This window comes from Podarcis melisellensis (assembly GCF_964234715.1).
Source record: "Podarcis melisellensis genome assembly, chromosome: 5".
Lineage (NCBI taxonomy): Eukaryota > Metazoa > Chordata > Lepidosauria > Squamata > Lacertidae > Podarcis > Podarcis melisellensis.
Window position 1 is genome coordinate 99,328,091 of NC_138537.1, and position 20,656 is coordinate 99,348,746.

Here is a 20,656-nt window from a genome sequence, read left to right on the forward strand (position 1 = left end):
TCCTCGCCTGAAAGTGGCCGCCTTGTCATTTTGCTCCCATTTCCATGCCAGTCTGGCAATGTGAAACAAGCCCGCCGCTCCCTCCAGCTGTTTTTTCCGCGCACGTCAAGCGCGCTTTTGTGCCTGCCGATCCTCCTCTCTCTCACAAGATCCCTTTTATTTCTTTCCCTGTAACCTGAGCCAGCCCCCCCCCCCCGCGCTCTCCGTTTCCTGGTGGATCCGGCTCCTTTAAGAGGCAGAGCTCAGTGCTGGGAACTCGCGTCACTTTGCAACCCAGAAACTCTCCAGATCAATGAGCGAAGAAGAGCCGCTTTTCGCAGTTCTGCCTTTCGGTTTCTCTCTTCCAGGAAAGGGAGAATTCCCACCTTCGGGGGCAGAGAGAGCGAGAGGGGGAAGGGGCGGACTCGGAGGAGCGACTGCAGCTCTGCGGGAGCACAAAGCACTTCTTTTTTAAAGAATCAGAAAACCAAATTCCCGTCCTCGTCTTTTGGTGTCTGCTGAGAACCCAGAATGCCCAAGTGAGCCATGCAGGGCGCATCTCCCCGGGCAGATCGGCTGCAGTCCTTCTGGATTTGTCTTTCTGGAAAGATGATCGGAGGAACTTCTTAAACCGCCTGCGGTTGGCTGGGAAAGGATTTCTGCGGGGGTTGGAGGAAGAGGAAAGGAAAGAGGAAAGGGGAGAAAAAAAAGAAAGACGAGAACTTCCTGGTCTCTTGATTTCCTCCTCTTCTGAGACATGTCTGAGGGTCCTGGCCAGTGTTGTATCAAGGTAAAAGCTCGTTTTAAAAACCCTGCTTTAAAACGTACTTAGAGCTGATCATGTATGTTCCAACCCCGAAACTAAAGATGCAATTGTGTATTTAATCACTGGTCGCTTTAAGGAGTCGCCTAGAGCGGAAATAAGCGCCCGGGTCTCCTAATTTTCTTCCTCCTCCGGCTTTGGCGAGGCTCCCTTCCCTATAACCTTGGGTTTCTTCGTCTAAAAAGGAGGTCGACCCTGATCCGTCGGGAGAAACGGAGGAAGAAGTCAAGCTTGTTTTCTGTTTATTTGCAGGGGAGTTCTGGCTGTAAACCCAGAGTGGGGTTTACTCTTGTTACACAGCTGGTATGTTGCTTTGCACAGGGATCTCTGAAGTCAGCCTGAACTTTCTGTAGTATTCAGAGGAGAAGTTCCTCCACACTTTCAAACTGGAATTCTTCACTAAAGCTGCTGCAGTTAAAAAGATGCCGCTCTCCTCCCTTTCAAACTATAAAGCCGTTTATGGCAGGCTCCAATCCTGAGCAGCCTGTGCATGTTTACTTGATAGTAAGTCCCACTTACTCCCAAGTACATACAGAGTTAATTGTAACCTTACTTCTGAGTGGCTGTGCAATGTGATCCTTTTCCTATTTACTCAGAAGTAAGCCCCATTCAACTCAGTGAGACTTGCTTCAGAGTAGAGGTATGTATGTGTGCATAAGTAAGGGGAGCTGGTTCTCAAGAGCTCTGTGTTTTATAAATATTGAGCTTAACACGTTCTATAGGCTGACTTACTAACGTCCAGCATCAGGTGATTAAGTCTGAGTGACATTCTGACAGCTAAAAGGCTAATGTCAAAATTATTTTGAGATCGCTATACAAAGGAGGGAAGGGAGAGGAGAGGGTGTGCATCATGTGAAACAACCTTTGTCAGCAGCTTATTTTTAAAATGTCAATTGAGCACTGTGGTGCTATTACTACATACATTTGCTACTTGATTAATTTACTTATTGGTTGCCTAGAATGGATAGAATTGGCACTGCTGCACATTTGCAAGAATACAATTGTTTAGTATCGCAGCGCCTGCACTTTGGGACAGCCTGCCCAGTGAGATCAAGCAGGCACCTTCACTGTACTCTCTTCAGCACCTGCTAAAAGGCTTTCTTGTTTAGGCAAGCCTACCCAGAAGCTTAGAAAGTTCAGGTAATTTAAATCTGTTTTAGTATTTTAACTTTTTAATGTTTTGAAATAGGGCTGTGAACTTTTCTCAGTTTTATTTTTTTATCTTTTTGTAAATGGCTTTTAGGCTTTTTACAATCAAACAGTGTATAGATAGGAATCTAAATAGAAATAAATAGAGGGGGCTGTTTTGTTGTTTGATATTTCTGATGCAAAGTTTCTTTCTAACAAACTTCAAACTTCCTTCAAAGTTCTCTGGAACATTTGATAGAATTAAATAGGTTGCTCTGTGTCTAGTGGCCAAGGGATTCATTCAGATTATGAAAAAGAAAGCGTGGTTTCAGTGAGCTAATTCCAAAATTTGCTTTTGAAAATTTTTGAATATGCATTTCCATTTAGCCAGAAAAGGTATTATCACATCTCAAAAACTTTTAACTCTCTGTACTTTTTTTTTATATAATTCAGCAATGTATTTCTCTCAAAATTACTGATGCTGTGATCCAATGAACTCTTTAGCCCATTGAGACTTACCTCTAAGTGAGCATATAAGTTGCTAGGCTGGTTAGGGAATAGGTCCCATATAACTTGGATGGTTTCCCTCTGAGGAAATATGCTTCAAATTGCAAAGCAGCAATTTCAACATACAGTAGTCCTTCCTCTGTTGTGAGATGCATTTCCCAGGGGACACTGATAGGGTTGCACCAAGGTCATGAATACAGATTGAATATGTACCACAAGTTTGTACACAGTTTTATTTCAGGAATGGCACAATTTCTCTCTTTTGAGAGCTGTTTTTCTGCAGTGGCCAATTCAAACCTTCCCCAGATGGCCTTAGACAAGCCATAGTTTTCAGCCTCCGTTGTCTCATCTGTAATATTGGGCTACATCTACTTTCCTACCTTTTAGAGGGGTGGCTTTAAAAGATTACTGAAATAATGGAATGTAAAGCACTGAATATTCTAAATGCTCCATAAAAATGCTTAGTATTACTGTTTATCTCTGAACATGTTTAGTAGCATTACGTGGGAAATTTAATTGTGTAGCCTGATCCTATCTACATTTATTGAAAAGCAAGTCTTACTGTTTTCAGTAGGACTTACTCCTAGCAGGTATGTATAGGATTGCATCCCAGTGAGCGCTCTGAAGATGGTTATTTCTTGGTCTGTTGAACAAGCTTGTGGTGAAATGTCTCATTTTAAGTAGCTCCTACAGGCCCTTGAGAATCTTCCACCCCCCCCAACCCCACCCTGCTTGCTTCACCCTGCAGTTATGCCTAATAATTGCAAGGGTCCATATACAGGCAGCAAAGTTCCTTTTTCATTCCCCTAATTTATATTTTTATTCAGGACAAATTGTGTTGCTTCACACCCAGTATTTCCATTTCAACATGTTCACTCAAATAAACTCAAGGTTCTATGTAATGTGGCATTTTAGGGATGGGTGATCAGCACCAATGAAGCTTGAAAGGGTGTTCAGTGTGTGAGGTATATATTGCTTATGGTGGCTGCTGACTGAATCTTCACAGTATTACATAGCAGCTGAAAGTTTGACTTTCAAACTGTTTTATGTTCTCCAACTGTATTAAGTATTAAGTGGTGTATTAAGTGGTGCCTCGCACCCTTTCGTCTAGAGGGTTTTCTGTCTTGTGAGGCATTCGTCTTGCGGGGCACCACTGTACATATTTCCCCTTATCTTTACCATTCTGGGGCACACAGTACATAGTTTGTTTACAGTAGGTTTATGGTAAACTAAGATCTACTAACCTGTGAGTGAGTAGACATGTGTAGGATTGCTCTTTGAGTAATGTGTTCTTTTGTACAACTGTAACTAAGCATTTCGGTAGGGTTATGGATCTGACTGGGACGCGGGTGGCCCTGTGGGTTAAACCAGAGAGCCTAGGGCTTGCAGATCAGAAGGTTGGTGGTTTGAATCCCCGCTACCGGATGAGCTCCTGTTGCTCTGTTCCTGCTCTTGCCAACCTAGCAATTCGAAAGCACGAAGTGCAAGTAGATAAATAGGCACCGCTCCGGCGGGAAGGTACACAGCGTTTCCGTGCGCTGCTCTAGTTTTGCCAGAAATGGCAAATGCTTCTGCTGGCCACATGACCCGGAAAAACTGTCTGTGGACAGACTCCGGCTCCCTCGGCCAGTAAAGCGAGATGAGCACTGCAACCCCAGAGTTGTTCGTGACTAGACCTAAGGGTCAGGGGTCCCTTTACCTTTTTATGGATCTGACTGTTTAAAACAGGATTTTCTTCTTGTTTGCTGGTCATTGGCTTTCCAAGTTTCCATTCCAGAAAGGAAGTATAGGGAACTCCCCATGTACACGGGGGTTATGTTCTGAGCACCACACACATCAGTGAAATTGCGTGTATTTGAAACACCATTGGAAAAACCATTAGAGGGGAAAACACCCTCCAAACCCATTGAACCCCTTGGAAACCCCTTTAAAAACCAGCAGCACTTACCAGATGCCAAACTCTGCCAAAGCACACCACAACCGCTCCCTGCAAACCTCCTTGCTCAAACGCCAACTCCCCAGAAGCCTCAGCAGTCAGTGCCAGGGCTTGTGGGATTGCTAGGCGCTGTGTTTATGCCTTTTTGCCCTTTCTGGGCTCTTCTATTTATTTTTTAAAATATATTTTTATTGTGTTATACAAAACAAATTTAAGTTCAAACATTAAATATCAGCATAATCATTTAGCATTCCCCTCCGCCCTTACATGGTTACCATTATCAATCTTTTTCTTTCCAACTGCTTCCCTTATTTTCTCTCTCTTTTTTTAATCACCCATTTATACCATAGTTTTTTTGTACATTACAAGCATTATTCAAATCCTACCAAGTTTTTAGTTGTTTACAGTGTTCTCTTAGGTACATCATAATTTTTTTCTATTCCTTCTTAAAGTTCTTCCTGGTTTCTGATTTTCTCAGTCATTTCGCCGTTTCAGCCTAGTCCATTATTTTCATCAGCCATTCGTCTCTGGTCGGGACTTTTATCTTCCTTCCAACTCTGGGCCAGTAGCATCTGTGCTGCTGTCGTCACGTATGTAAATAGTCATTTCTGCTGCTTCAGAATCTCTGCACCTAAAATACCAAGTAAAAAAGCCTCTGGTTTTTTCACAAATGTTATTTTAAACATTTTTTCCAACTCATTGCAGATCATTTCCCACAATGCTGTTGTTATCTTGCACGTCCACCGCATGTGGTAGAATGTGCCTTCTTTCTCCTTGCATTTCCAACAGACATTTGAATCAGTTCTATACATCTTTGCTAATTTTACAGGTGTTAAGTACCACCGATACATCATTTTCATATAATTCTCCTTCAATGCACAGCATGCTGTAAATTTTAAATGCTCCCTCCATAACTTTTCCCAAGATGAAAATTGGATATTGTACCAAATATCTTGTGCCCATTGTATCATTACTGATTTAACTTCTTCGTCTTTGGTATGCCATTCTAGCAACAGTTTATACATTTTAGAAAGTAACTTCACATTGTTTTTCATAAATCTTTTTCAAACCTTGAAAATTCTTTACTAAATCCATTTTTGAAATCTATTTTAAACACTTCATTTACTTGATGGTATTGCAGCCAGTCTGTTACTAACTGTCTTATGTCCTCAAAACTTTTCAATTTCAATTGTTGTTCTACTTCCATGAGCAACTCTTTATAGGTTGCCCATTCACTTTTTGCATTAGTCCTTTTCAATGATGTCACTTCCCCTGGGGAAAGCCACTTTGGTGTCTTCTGCTCTAACAGGTTTTTATATTTTCCCCATACACCATAAATTGCTTTTCTTACCAAGGTCTAAAATATCTGTATTTTTTAAGATTATCCATTCCCGTAGCCAGCAGAGACATGACACCTCATACTATAATTTCAAATCTGGCAGAGAGAAGCCACCTTTTTCTTTGGTATCCGTTAGTAGTTTATATTTAATCCTTGGTTTCTTCACCACCAGATAAATTTAGAAACATATTTTTGCTATTGTTTGAAGTGTCCTCTTCTACTGACTATGGGTATTGTTTGAAATAAAAGTAACATTCTTGGGAATACATTCATTTTCATAACTGAAATTCTTCCCCAAAGTGATAAGTTCATCCTTTCCCAGACATCCATATTTTTCTTTATCTCTTTCCATGTTGTTAAATAGTTATCCTTAAAAATATTTATATTCTTAGCTGTTAACCATACCTCCAAGTACTGCACCTTTTTTCAATTATCAGTTGTGTTGCTGGTTGTAGCTCATTTTTTCGTTCTGTCATATATTTAACCAATACTTTCTTTTGTTTTTATTTAACTTGAATCCTGCTACCTGTCCGAACTCAGATATTTTATCTAATACCCTTGGTATACTCACCAACGGATTTTCTACTGTTATTAGAAGGTCATCTGCAAATGCTCTCAGTTTGTACGCTTTGCACCCAACTGTTACACCTTTTATTTCGTCAGATCTTATGTTCTTTGCCAGGGTCTCTAATACTAAAAGAAACAATAATGGCAGCAGGGGACAACCCTTTCTGGGCTCTTCTAAGGCCATTTTTGCATTTTTAAAATTAATTTCCAGATTTGGCATGTCTAAATGGGGAGTTGCCTGTATTTTTTCACTTTTTCAAAAGAGGTGACTTTACATGTACAGGAGACTTGGTTGAATAGAGGAGCTCTAGAGCTTATGTACAGTGGTACCTTGGGTTACAGACGCTTCAGGTTACACACTCCACAAACCTGGAAGTAGCACCTTGGGTTAAGAACTTTGCTTCAGGATGAGAACAGAAATCGCATGGCGGCAGCATGGTGGCGGCGGGAGGCCCCATTAGCTAAAGTGGTGCTTTAGGTTAAGAACAGTTTCAGGTTAAAAACGGACCTCCAGAACGAATTAAGTTCTTAACCCGAGGTGCAACCGGATCTTCAGCAAGTAAAATGAGAAATCGAGTCTTTTTGGCATTTCCGTTAAAAAACAAAAAAAGCTCAACAGCTTTCAGGGTGCCCTGGAGCCCTGCAAGATAACCCAGTCTCTAGTTGCTCCTGACATCCCATCCACCTCTTGGCCATCCTGAGCAGTGGTGAGGCTTCTGACCTGTGCCAAGGAATTCCATGATGTCATTTTCTTTGCTTTGGAATGATGTCTCTGCTTGTGTACAGGGGGGCCTCTCCCCTCTGAGGGGTGCAGAGTCAGGGATGTGTTCTACACTGTAGAATGGCTCCTTATATGAAGGTTACAGTCACCCAAATGGAATGTCTGGTTGCCTGGGCAAGACAGCTCTCTTATTTTTTGAATGATGGACTGACTGCAATTGATTCTCAGTTAAACATCTGGCTAGTTCAGATGACAACCTTGAGCCAGGTTAAGAGCTTGAAGAAGAAAAGTCACTTTATCCAGGAACAGTCCACATATCAGCGTTCAAAATTTGCCAGGTGACAGGCACATTTTGCACCTGGCAATTGGCCACTTGCGACCAAGCAGAGATGCCCAGGCACCAGGCATGCACTTCTCCACCACCTGGAGGTGCCTGCTTGGGGGTCCTTGGATCTTGCCTGCTTTCACACACCAGCAACGCATCCTATAGTATTTTATCTGTTATATTTTATCTGCACAATCAGAACGAATTTCTGATTGGAACCAAAAGCTTGTATTGAAAAATATGACTTTTGAGCTGTCTGGCCCCAAAATTACAACTAGGCATTCCGTTTTGGCGACTGTAACCTTGGTTTAAGGAGCCATTTGGGGCCTAGCTGATATATCTGAGTTTCTAACACTGCTACATATATTCCAACCACCTCTTTTTTGGAGATTGCTCCTGCTCAGGCTGCACAGAAAGCAGTTTGCTTCCAGAAATTCATTCCAGTTGTGCAGATAAAATACAACTAATAGAATTCTACAGGCTGGGATATTAGTGTGTGAAAACAGTCCAGATCCAGGGATCCCCAGGCATGCATCTCCAGATGGTAGAGATGTCAGGCCCCATCCTGGCACCCAGGCATCTTCACTTGGTCGCAAGTGGTCAAAAACCAGGTGCCAGATGCGCCCAGTGCCTGGCTAATTTCAAAAACTGCTGCCATACAGGTCAGTTTCAAAGTTGTAATTAGCCCCCTCTCCCCCCGCCTCAGATGACTGTATCTAGTAAATACCTAGTGCATAGCATTTTGATTATACTAAAATTAATATGTTAAATGGTTTTTAATGACTCCATATTTCACCTGCTTTAAATCTAAATAATATAAGGGAAGTCCATGCTGTTGAATTATCTTAAAATATTTACAAGTGTTGTAAATTTCTGAACCAAAACATTTGATCAGGAAAAATAAGGAATAAAGCACCCTTAGTATGGCTTAAATGGTATTTACTGGAAGTTTTCCAATAAATATAATTTTCAAGTATATAAGTTTTAAAGCACGCTAAGGGTGCTTTATTGCCTGTTTTTCCTAATGAAATTGTTTGGCTCAGACAAACATGAAAAATTAACGTGCCACACTTACCGTTTACTAAATTAAAAGTTATATATGATCAATATGATCTCAATCTGTTTAGGGGATTCTTTCAAGTTTTTCCAGAAAACCACATCATTGTCTGGAAGTGACACTGGCATAGTTCTGTGGGCAGTCACTGCTTCATATTCCTAAACTATTACAGTAGGAGCAGGATATGACCAGGGCAAATTCGAAACTGTTTGCCTGAAGGGCATCTATTTCAGTTGCTGTTGAATGTTTAACTCAGGGTACGTAAATCCTGCTGCTCCTGTGTGGAAGCCAACACCCCACTTGGTCTGATGTTTGGACTCACATGTGTGAATCTTGCAGAACTCGGCATCCCCTTGCCACCACCGGCCTCAAAATTGGCCGTGCACGTGGTAAGGGATTGTCAAACATTACTACCCTTTGTGTGTTTTGCTACTTGCTCTTAGGAATCGTATATTTGTTGATAAAATTTGTATACTGTCTTTCATCTGAAGATTTAAGGGCAGTTCATCTCTCCCTGCTGTTTGTGTGTGTGTGTGTGTGTGCGTGCAGTAATATGTAAATTGTCCCTAAGATTGCAGCTGTAAATAGTATAGCAGGCCTCCATAAGGTCCTCTTGTAAGTCTGGTGTGCTGTTACTGCAGCAAGCGGTAGCTTCACATCTGTGGAATGGCCTCCCCATTGAAGTGAGTCTCACCCCAACTTTATATTATTTTAGAAACTGGGTAAAAGCTCACCTTTTAGTCAGGCTACTGGAGGCTGATGAGTTAAACCAGTTTAATGATGCTTATGAAAACATTTTATTTTTTTTTGCTGAAAGTCTGCATAGAAATCTCTTAATTAATAAATAAATTGGTATGAATTTATTGAATGGCTCGTTTTTGTCTACATTTTCAAAGTGGAGATAAATGATAATGGCTTGCCATTCAGGGTTGTTGTAAGAATTATTAATTATGATGTTTGTGAAGATCTTCCACCACTTAAAATACTAATGTCTAATTGATGTGTTGTGTGATGTTTGACATGTGTAGTATATAAATGATAAAGTGTATTTCTTGGATGAAGTTGATTTAAGAAACTAAATCAACAGGTTCCACTTGAGAGCTTTCAGGGAAGCAAGTTAATAAAAAAAAACTTCTGATCTGGGATATCCCAATTAAATGGAAACCTTCAGTTCTTTATAGAACTCTTTTTTTTATCTCAGAGCAATGTTACAAATTATAAGCGGTACACTCCCGTGTCCCAAACACTGTTTATCTCTGTGCCTATGTTCTCTGAATGGTATGTGGAATATACTATTGAGATTAAGATTTCTCGGGGCTTTGTATTCCCAGCATATCAGCAGCTTTTCCTAAACCTTCCTCCCATCCTTAAGGAATAGTAGAGGTGTCTTGGATAGCAGCTGTCTTCACTTAGGGCACCTGAGATTTCTGAACACTGTTAACTCTGGCTACACATAGTTTCCCTGAACTGGGGACACCCAACTTTTGCACCCTTGGGGTTCAGCTCTGCTTTCCAGTGAGCAAAGTGTCTCCATGTTCATATGTGAAGGGCAGGTGTTGTCACCTGTGTCTTTTCTGCAACCTAGGACAAGATGGAGAGCACTAGCTCTCTTCCTGCTTATGACAGCTTTTTTTTTGCCTGGAGGAGATTCTTATTTGCCACAGGCAATTGTAGCTATTTACAAGTCTTCAGGAAGAGCTCTGTGGCTACTGGGCACCTGTTATCTGGTGTGCCTGGGGCATTCTTGAACATGAAACCCCCAAAGAGCTGTGATGTTAAGTATAGTATATTTCTTGCTCCATTGCGTGGTTTTAGAGAACCATTTTGTTTTTCCTTTCTAGTAAAAATGTTAGTAAGTTTTTTACCACTCATTGATTACAATTGTGTGGAATTGTTAGCTAGCGGAACAGTCTTCTTCCTGCTCTAGACTATTGAAATAGGAATGTGTTTTGTATACAGCACCTGCCTGTGGGAGCATAGCATTGGTGTTTGCCCTGTTAGTAAAACCAGGGCCAAATACTGAAAGCATTACTTCGTCAGAACAGTAATGATGAACACAGGAAGTTACACTAGTTAGGAAAACTGTTTTTTAGAGGACTCCAGAGCCTCCCAGGCCATTGTACCAAATCACCAAAGACCTTTTCATGATGTGCTTTGAATATCCATACAGTATTCTTTGTGCTTAGAAATTACTTCACATCTGCTTGGAAATAGAGCTGTTTAAATAAAAATGCTCTGCTTTAATGCAGTCTCTAGCTACTGCCAGGGCTTCTGAGTTTGATCTGAAGTTGCAGGCTTTTAGTCTCCTTCTCAGGAGTATGGTTCAAACAACACCTGCCCTATGCATTCAAGCAATGATGGGGGCTGGGTTGCTGCCTAGGCTCACACTGCCCTGCTGCTGTCGTGTCTCATGACCGCACTCCCTGTTCTCTATGTGTTCAGCAGGAATTTTGTGTCCCTCTGCTTCCTATGTGCAGAAAGGAGCTTTGTACTTTGGCATGTACAAAATATGCATGCCTAGAGCCCTTCTCACGTAGAGAACTTTATGCATGTACATTGACGTATATGAGAACCTAGAAAACATAGTCACTGTTGTAGGGTGCGGCTAATCTGTGTAACCTCAGACATGTTTCATTAATGTATAGGGAGGTCATCTGACACATGTTCCACCCAAGGTATCCAGCAGCAGGAGCAAAATCTTAGGATGAGGGGTCAGGAGCAAAGGTATGGGCTTCTTTTGGCTTGAGCGCTTTGTTATTAGCTCTACCCCTCCCCATGCCTATTGTGGCAGAACCAGGCATAGTCAGTTTGTGGCAACCATAGAACAACTGCAACAGGCAGAGTGGTCATTCCTTTGCCTAAAAATGGATTTCCTGGTTATCTTTGATTTTATTTTAATGTCTTTGCCAATGTGACAGACACTCATAAGAAACAGTGGAGAAATTAAATTTTTAGCATATTTATGTGATTGGGCATCACTGTGTCTTCTTCTAACAAGCAATAGAAGCAAGGACAGAAATTCATACTTTTTCCTCCTTTGGGCTGATTCTGGATGAAAAATGACATTTATTTCATAGAATCATAGAATGTAGAGTTAGAAGGGACCCCAAGGATCATCAAATTCAGTGGTTCACAATTAGCAAATTACTGAGGACCCCCTATTTTCAAAAGCCAAGCCACAGACCCCCCCTCCTTTTGAAAATTTTGGTCGCTCTATAGTAGTTACCTGTGCAAAGCAATTTTTTTGAAGAAAATGTGGGGTAGCCCTTAATAAGCAAAGGATTTTAGATATACTAAAAACAGACCATAAAAATTGTGATATTACCACACATTGCCTGTCCCCAGACTTCTCTCCATTGCTCCACTACAACTGAATATTAAAAAAGCAATTGTGTCCCTAACTTGCAAGCATTCTATATGCAGAAGGCTTTTTATATGAGAGAGAATTCCTTACTCGTAATCTGATATGGTACATCTTAGCAAAACTTTGCAGCATACGGTTCTTCTAACTGAGGGATCTTGCACCTTCAAGACATAGGTGAAGACTTGGTCAGGGCTTGATAAAGTACTGGTGAAGACTGAGTAGAAAACAGCTGTAATTTTGTAATGTTGGTTTTATTTATTTATTTATTTAGTTAGTTAGTTAGTTAGTTAGTTAGTTTAGTTAGTTAGTCCTCCTGTGCCCAGGTTTCATCCCTGGCTTAAAGAGATTACAGTGGTATCTCAGGTTAAGAACTTAATTTGTTCCGGAGGTCCGTTCTTAACCTGAAACTGTTCTTAACCTGAAGCTGCTGCTGCGCAATTTCTGTTCTCATCCTGAAGCAAAGTTCTTAACCCGAGGTACTATTTCTGGGTTAGCAGAGTCTGTAACCTGAAGCGTGTGTAACCTGAAGCGTCTGTAACCCGAGGTACCACTGTAATTAGTTAAATACAGTACTTATTTGGAGTGAGGTTTTTATTCTTGTTGATTACCCAATAGGAACAATGAACTTTTTACCTTATTAGGATTCTGCCGGACACTGTTTCCTTCCACCCCCAAATGTAGCCACAGAGCTTCCTGCAGAAAACAAGAAAACAGCATCCACGCAGGCTGCCTTTTGCACTAAATCGGCCTGGGTAATGTGTTGATACATCGCCCAGGACTGGTATGAGGGGCAGACTGCGATGGCAGCTTCACTCGCAGAATGTTGCTCTTGGCTCCTTCCAGCTGGCGCTGGTAGCAGCGGGACTCAGGAGCTGCAGTGGTTGATATACCGCTGAGTGAAGCCACCATCCCGCTCTGCCCTCATACTGGCAGAGGGAGAAACAATCAGTATTGGCGAGGCGCTTGGCTGAGGAGCATGTGACTGCCCTGGCCCCAGCCAAGCAGTTTTAGGAGCCCCTGACCTGCCACCTTCTCATACAAGTGGGGGGACGATGACCTCAGTTGCCGTTTCCCTCAGCCAAGCAGTTAACGGAGCCCCTAGCCCTGCTGGCTCGTTCAGCTGGGGGCCAGGAGGCCTCCCCCCCGCCAGTTGAACAGTTCAACAAAGGCCCGATACTCCTTGGCTCACACGTGAGCCTGAGAGGCATTGGGACTCGCTCCCTGTGTGGAGCTGGGCCATTATCTTAGCTGCTGCTTCCTTCCCTAAGGCAGGAAGAAGCAGCCGAAGTAAATTCCAGCCATTGTGATATACCAGGATTTAGCTGCTGATATTTCACAATGTTGAAAAGAAAGTATCGCCCAGTCCAAGCACTAAACTAAATCATCAGAGGTCGAGCTGTTGTGCTAATCATAGTGGAAATTTGCTTAGCTATTTCCCCTGTTGGGCTTCCAAGAAGGGACATGGATCCCAAACACATAAGGCAAGATTCACTGAAAACCCTCTCTACAAGCAGCGGGCGAGTTCTCCAAACCTGAAAGCAATTAGAAGTTATTTTCAGTTAAAAAGTAGAGAGTAAGGGGAAGGAATCCCTTACATTTTTTTAATGATAAGCAGGTGAGCTGTTTGTACTCACTCACTACTCCCCTCCAATCACATGAACCCGAAGACACTGTGTCAGAGGTTTGTACCCAATCTCAGCTCACTTGCCCTCCAGCAACATTCTCACAAGGCATTCACTGGGCAATTAACAAGCTAAGGGAGTCCCTGGCAGGGGATGGTGCTGTGGACCCCCTGGGTATGTTCGGCGGACCCCCAGGGGTCCCTAGACCCCTAATTGGGGACCACTGGTCTAGTCCAACTAAAGCAGGTATGTCCAAAGTCCATCCTGGGGGCCTAATCTGGTTCGTTGGTCAATTTAATCCTGCCCCTGTGGCAGTTTATTTGCTGGGTTGAAATCCTAAAAAAATCTCAACAACTTTGGTCGGCCCTGAGGCATGTCAGCTTTTAGTTTGGATACCCCTGTACTAAAGCATCCATGACAGATGGCCACCCAACCTTTGCTTAAAAACCTCCAAGGGAGGAGAGGCCACCACCTCTCGTGGGACACTGTTTCACTGTCAAAATTCTTTCTGATGTTTAGTTGGAATCCCCTTTGCTGGATCCTGGAATTAGAAGGTGACTCAGGTATACAGCCAATCCCCCACAACTCATCAAAACATGTTGTCCTGCAAATGCAAACCATTCTTTTAGTCTTCATATTGCAGGGCAGGTTTAGGTGATTATGTGCTGTGGCTGAGAGGAAAACTGGAATGTAGTCTGGTATTTATGGAATAGAATTCTACAGGATTTGTTGCTGGTGTGAAAATAGTCTAGATCCAAGGATCCCCAGGGCTGCACCTCCAGATGGTGGAGACTCACAAGTGGCCGATAGCCAGGTGCAAAATGCTACTGGCACCTGGCAAATTTCAAATACTGCTGAGATGGGGAGTGCTGGGAACAACACAAGCAATAGTTCCTTAAAAAACAAATATCTCCTTGTCTGGCCCCCCCAGCCCCCCCTTTCCCTTAGCTGTACATGTCAAACACAAATCAGCAGGACCTCTGCTTCGGATCTGCTTTGCTAGATTATTTGGGGTAGATTTGGCGGTGGGGGAGAGAGCTATAGCCCTGAGGAAGTTTTCATCAGTCTTTTCTGCTTGCCTTGTCCCACCCTCCAGCCCTGGAAGCCGTAAGACAGCTGCTCCAGAGGAAGAACTGTGAGGGGAGAGAGACTTTCTGTCCACCAGGCAATGGCTTTTCCACATGCCTTATCCCACCCTCCAGACTTGGGAGCCTTTCCCAGACCATGAGCAGCAGAAGTAACTGGAAAGAGAGGAGTTCAGGGAAATAACGAGAGCATGTACCACTCTGGGGAGACAGTGCGCGGGCAGGCAGGGGCTCACCCGGCGTGCCAAATGGAGCTAATGGCTTAGCTATCCCAGGTTTGATGTTATGGTTATTAAATTTATTCTATATTTAAAAACAGTACACCTTTGATTATCATAACACATTGATATATAACAGGGAAGGACATTGCTGGCTGTCGTTGACAACAGAATACTGCCTTGAAGGCCCATTATTTTATTTTATTTTATTTTATTTATTTATTTTTATTTTATCTTATCTTATCTTATCTTATATCTTATCTTATCTTATCTTATTGGTTGGTTGAGTTTATATACCGCCCTATACCCGGAGGTCTCAGGGTGGTTCACAGAAAAGATCACAATGTATATAATCAGAATACAGTGGTACCCCGCAAGATGAATGCCTCGCAAGACGAAAAACCCACTAGACGAAAGGGTTTTCCATTTTTCGATGCGCTTCGCAAGACGAATTTCCCTATGGGCTTGCTTCGCAAGACGAAAACGTCTTGTGAGTCTTGTTTTTTCCCCCGCTCCCCCCCTTTTTCTAAGCCGCTAATAGCCTTTTAGCCGCTAAGCCGCTAAGCCTTTAATAGCCGCTAATAGCGCTAATCCGCTAAGCCACTAATAGGGTTGCTTCGCAAGACGAAAAAACCGCTAGACGAAGAGACTCGCAGAACGGATTCTTTCGTTTTGTGAGGCACCACTGTATAGGGGATGGAAAGAACAGGAAAATCAGTTCAGCAAACTCAACCCCCCCAAACCCCCATCCATACAAAATCCCTAATAACAATAAAATAATTTCATCAGATATAAAATTGATCTTCCCTAAATGACATCAAGACACAATCAGATAAAGGCATGGTATGAAGTTTGACTCCATAAGTACAGGGGTGGGGTTTTTTGGTTTGTTTGTTTGTTTTTTTGAAGTATAACAATTTTTTCCTGCAGCCAATCAGAAGCTGTGCTTTGGAAGTCGAACGGACTTCCGGAACAGATTCTGTCCGACTTCCGAGGTACGACTGTACTGGGAACATAGTGTAAAGCATGTAAATGCCATTTGTCTTGTGTGGGAAGCTTCTAGAAGCCACAGGTGAGAGCCGAGTGCAGGGTGGGGACCAAAGGTGGACAAATTAGCCCAGAATGAGCATGACATGTCCCCCACCAGAGGTACTACCCCTCCCCTAACACCTCCTGCACCCCAGGAAATGGCTTCAAGTGGCTGACTAAACCAGGTGAGGGAAGCTGATGGGTCTCAAACCCTCAGGGAGTGACAGAGCTCCCCTGCATGCAAAGACAGGCTCCACGGATGGAGTGGAAGAGATCAGTAGTGGGTCCAACAGTCAAGAAGGTGGTTTCTACATGTGCTGTGTAGGGAAGTAGGGGGTGGCCCACCTGGGAGAAGAAAAACTCTCATCCTATGCCTCTGCTGCCTTGCGGGATATCTTCAGGAGCAAACCCTACACCAATCCGGAGTGGAGCCCCTAAGGTGGTTAGATGGTGCTGCCTCCTGGTAACTGCTACAGCCAAGCTAGTGCCAAACATCTTGCTCTGCTTTCCTTTGAACCACATCTGCAAGGCTGGGGGGGGGGTCCTTGTTGTCTGGGAAGCCCAGGACCTCCAGACACATTGCCCAAGCTTGTGTCCCAGGGAGGTCATGTTAAGTGCTGCTAATGCAGTGCTTTGACTTCACCCCTGGAGGTGCACTCCTTTGTCTCTTGGGACAGACTTAAGCCAACAACAATGTGTGGGAAACTTTGTATTGGGGAGATGGGCAGGAGTAGTACCTGAAGCAGAAGCTTTCCTATATTATTTTTTCTTTCTGTGATTGTATTCTTCCTGCCCTTGTGAGTGCAGATGGTAGGCTATTGAAACAAAAGGTGAACTGCCAGCTGGGAAACATAAAACCATAAATATCTGCACATAGCCTTTGCCAAACATTCAGTATTTAAATTAATTTAATGTGGCAACATAGCAATTTAAATCAACTGGAAACTCAAGACTTATCATGGCAGCTATTACCGGCTTCCATTAATGGAGCAAAACAGAGAAGGCATATAACTACTATTTATTAAGAGGCCTAGAGAGAGGCCAATATATCGCATCAGTGATGCAAACATTAGAGTCTGCCAAGTAAAGTACCGGAAAGATCCTTTGAAGCAGAATCACGTGATTTGATGCTGTGCTGTAAATAGGCAGTTTCCAGGTTTGTTTGGTTCTATGCACTGGGATTGCTTAACGGTACAGAATCTGAAACCCTTGACCTGAAAATGAGTTGGCAGCACATCTTGGGACTGGTTCCATAACTTGCAAAATGGGGCTTCAGGAGCCAGAGAGAGAGTGGTGCTACTTGTGAAATGAGAGTGCTCTTTACTGTGCTTCTTTCTGTTCAAAATTTATTTCATGGCAGTGGTGTGGGTTGTGCAATACATAATATTTCTCTACTTTGATATGGCTTTTACTGAGCGCTTTGGGTGAAATACAAATCCCAAATAATAGCACGACTGACAAATGTCTGAATGACATGTGCACACCCAGCTTTTTCTTTTATTTAAATCTTTTACACCCAATCTCTCCTCAATAGAGGCAAAGGTGACTAAAGGCAATGAAGCTGAAAACAACCGTTATAAGAAATAAAAACAATGACACTTAATGCACAGCAGAAGAATAAAAAATGAAATAAAATTGCTATTAAAAACCAATGTCATCAATGCAGCATCCTAGTAAATTAAAACAATTTAGCTAGCAGGACCTTAAAAATTATGGCCCAAAGGTTTCATAAAAATGACAGGCTTTTATGGCATGGCCAAAACCTGTTTGAAATTGGGAAAAGATGAGCCATCCTTTTGGAGTCCCATGGCTGAGAATCCCCATCTCAACCTGTGGGGATGCTTCATTGGAAGATTTTGGGAGAAGGATGTCCTTCAGATATCTTAAGCTCACTCTGAGTTGGGTCCGGACACTTACAAAAAAGAAAAGAGAAGCCAGCGTAGTTGTTTTACTAGGCCTCCTGACTCCCAGGACGTGGCTCCATTCACAGCCAATTGTAACTTTCAGATACTTTTTGAAAGGAGCATCTCATGGAGCAAAAAGCTTTTTAGTTACTCTGCGGACTCACAAAACTTCCTCAGAGTGTAGACAGAGTGTTGAGTTTTAATCTGGAAGCATTTCAAGTGGATTTACAAATAGTAATCATAATGCAGGAGTCTACAGAAAATGAGCTAACTTATTAGTGGCCAGAATAGTGGTCCACAACACACAAGCTTAAGAATTCTGCCTTGAGGCTTTTTGTGTTTAGAAGAAAGGTCTGTGTGTTTACTATTGGAAAGCTTTCTTTCATACTTCCTGATGTAATAACAGGAGAGCAATAATGTCCAAAGTAAATATTTGACTGTGGATCTATTCCCATGTTCATCAGTCTGATTTTTATTGCTTCTGTTTATAGCTTCTCTTCACTTTCTTCCCTTTTTTTGTTCAGTATTTTCATCAAATGTCCCTCAAATGGTGCCGTTTGCCTGTGTGTTCATTAATTCTTGTCATGCCACCCCCAAAATATACCATAAAAAGGGAAGCTGTGATGGACCTTACAGCTGCCTTCTATCTTAAGGTTACCAGATTTTTTTCAATCAATCTGGGGACACAATAAACAAACAAACAAACAAACAAACAAATAAATAAATACTACACGTTCGGGATGGTGATGCTGCAGTGGTGGCAGTGGCAGAGGGGCGGCTGCCACCTTGACCCCAACCGCCATGTTTCCCCTTCCTCCGAGGCTTCTATCTCCTTTCTCCATGAGCCTGGGCAGCCCCTGAGTTGTTGGTTCTTTGGTGGTAGTGGTGGTGGTGGGGAAACGGTGCGCGGTGGGTCAGGCATGGAAGGCAAAGAAGGAGGGCCGAGAGCGGCGGCGGCAAGGCTCAGGCAGTGCGATGCCTCCTTTCCCATTGGAGCAGCCCCAATCCCACTCCTACCTGTGTGCAAGCAGGAGGGGGTGGGGATCCCTCAGCTGGGAAGGGAGGCTTCCCATTGCCTAACTGAGAGATCCCTGCCCCCTCCTGCTTGCACGCAAACTCTGATAGGCAGCGTGAAGCCTCCCTTCACAGCTTAGTTGCTGGGGTCTGGGAAGGTGGAGGCAGCCCAGAAGCTGCATCTGAGAGCCCCTGCACCACCATCCAAGCAGCTCCTGAAGCCAGCCAGAGCCAACTGCTCCGGGCTGCTGAGACTGTCGCAGCTGCGTTTCCCAGGGACATTAGATGAAATCCGGGGACATGCTGGGGATGGAATTTGTCCAGGGACTTATTCGCAAATCTGGGGACAGTCCCTGGGAAACGGGGACGTCGGGTAACCCTATTCTATCTCCCTACTACATCTGTAATGTCTTTGTCTCTCCACTTAGCCCACCATAGACATGGCTGGTTTAATCTTAGGCATTTTCTGTTATCATTCTTTTATAAGTCAACAGAATAGTTGTAAGTGATCCCCTGAAGAAGAGTGACACTTGCAAAACTTTGGTATTATTCTTTTAGATATCTGGTTCTATCCAAATAATAATAATAATAATAATAATAATAATAATAATACATTTTATTATTTATATCCTGTCTATCTGGCTGGGTTTTCCCAGCCACTCTGGGTGACTTACAGCATATATAAAACATAGTAAAAAAAACCAAGCATTAAAAGCTTCCTGATACACAGCTGCCTTCAGAAGTCTTCTAAAAGTCAGATAGTTGTTTATTTCTTTGACATCTGATGGGAGGGCGTTCCTCAGGATGGGCACCACTACCAAGAAGGCCCTCTGCCTGGTTCCCTGTAATCTCACATCTCTCAGGGAGGGAACCGCCAGAAGGACGTTGGAGCTGGATCTCAATGTCTGGGCTGAACAATGGGGGTGGAGACGCTCCTTCAGGTATACTGGGCCAAGATGGTTTAGGGTCAGAACCAACACATTGAATTGTGCTCAGAAATGTACCGGAAGCCAGTGAAGATCCTTTATGACCAGTGTTATGTGGTCTCGGCGGCTGCTGTTAGTCACCAGTCTAGCTGCCACATTCTGAATTAGTTGTAGTTTCCAGGTCACCTTCAAAGGTAGCCCCACGTAGAGTCCATTGCAGTAGTCCATGCAGGAGATAACCAGAGCATGCTCCACTTTGGTGAAATAGTCTGCAGGCAGGTTGGGTCTTAGCCGGCGTACCAGATGGAGCTGGTAGACAGCTGCCCTGGACACAGAATTGAATTAAGTCACACTTGAAGTATAGAATCAGAATTGTAGAGTTGGGACCACGAGGGTTATCTAGTGCAACCCCTTGCAATGCAGGAATCTTGTTCTCTACCAACTGAGCCATTTAGCTAGCTATCACTAGACCCATTGAAATCCATCCATTCCATTGCTTTCAGTAGGTCTGCTCTGACTATATCTTAGTTGGCTACAACCCATTGATTTTAGCTTTACGTTATTAAAATACATATTCAAATGTGTTTTGTTTCTGTGTGGTTATTCACATACACCCCTATTTTACAATTGGCATTATAGCCCTCCTCTTTACCTTCACCTCTTTTGTGGTTACTGGCTATTAGGCCTCACTGCTTTGTTGTATAAACTTAGGCTCATTGTGGCCATACTGGTTTTAAATGAGCTTAACTATGGTTTGGTGTGATGTCTGAATTGATAAAGCATAGTTACGACCATGGCTCCACCTCCAGAGACTGCTGTATCATGAAGATAAAAGTGATGGATGTGGGAAACTGAGAGAAGAGAAAAGAGAAGCAAACCATCAACTCTGAACCATGGCTTGTGTGTTTTGTTTTTGAAAGCTCAAATCATGGGTTGTGTTCTAAACTATGATTACTGCAAACCATGGTAAAAACATGATGTCTCAGTTGAGCCCTCCTTTCTCCTCCCCAGAAAGAAACCATACTTCTTTATGACCAACAAGCTCTTTTTCACAGAGGAGGACTGTTTGTGTACTATTACTTTTTAGTCTTTTGGTTAAGTTACCAAAACGT

At 42.9% G+C, this 20,656-nt stretch overlaps 1 protein-coding gene across 2 annotated transcripts in view; it reads left to right on the forward strand.

Annotated features, from left to right (window-relative positions):
• The first annotated feature begins 198 nt into the window (after positions 1 to 198).
• ETV6 (ETS variant transcription factor 6) overlaps positions 199 to 20,656 on the forward strand; it is a 134,069-nt gene continuing 113,611 nt past the window's right edge. Inside the window, exon 1 of one of the 2 annotated variants that reach the window (XM_081913351.1) lies at positions 199 to 769. In XM_081913351.1, the coding sequence (XP_081769477.1) occupies positions 737 to 769 (33 nt within the window). In that variant the 5' untranslated portion in view covers positions 199 to 736. The remainder of the gene's footprint in view (positions 770 to 20,656) is intronic. The other variant, XM_081913350.1, reaches the window with a different exon arrangement.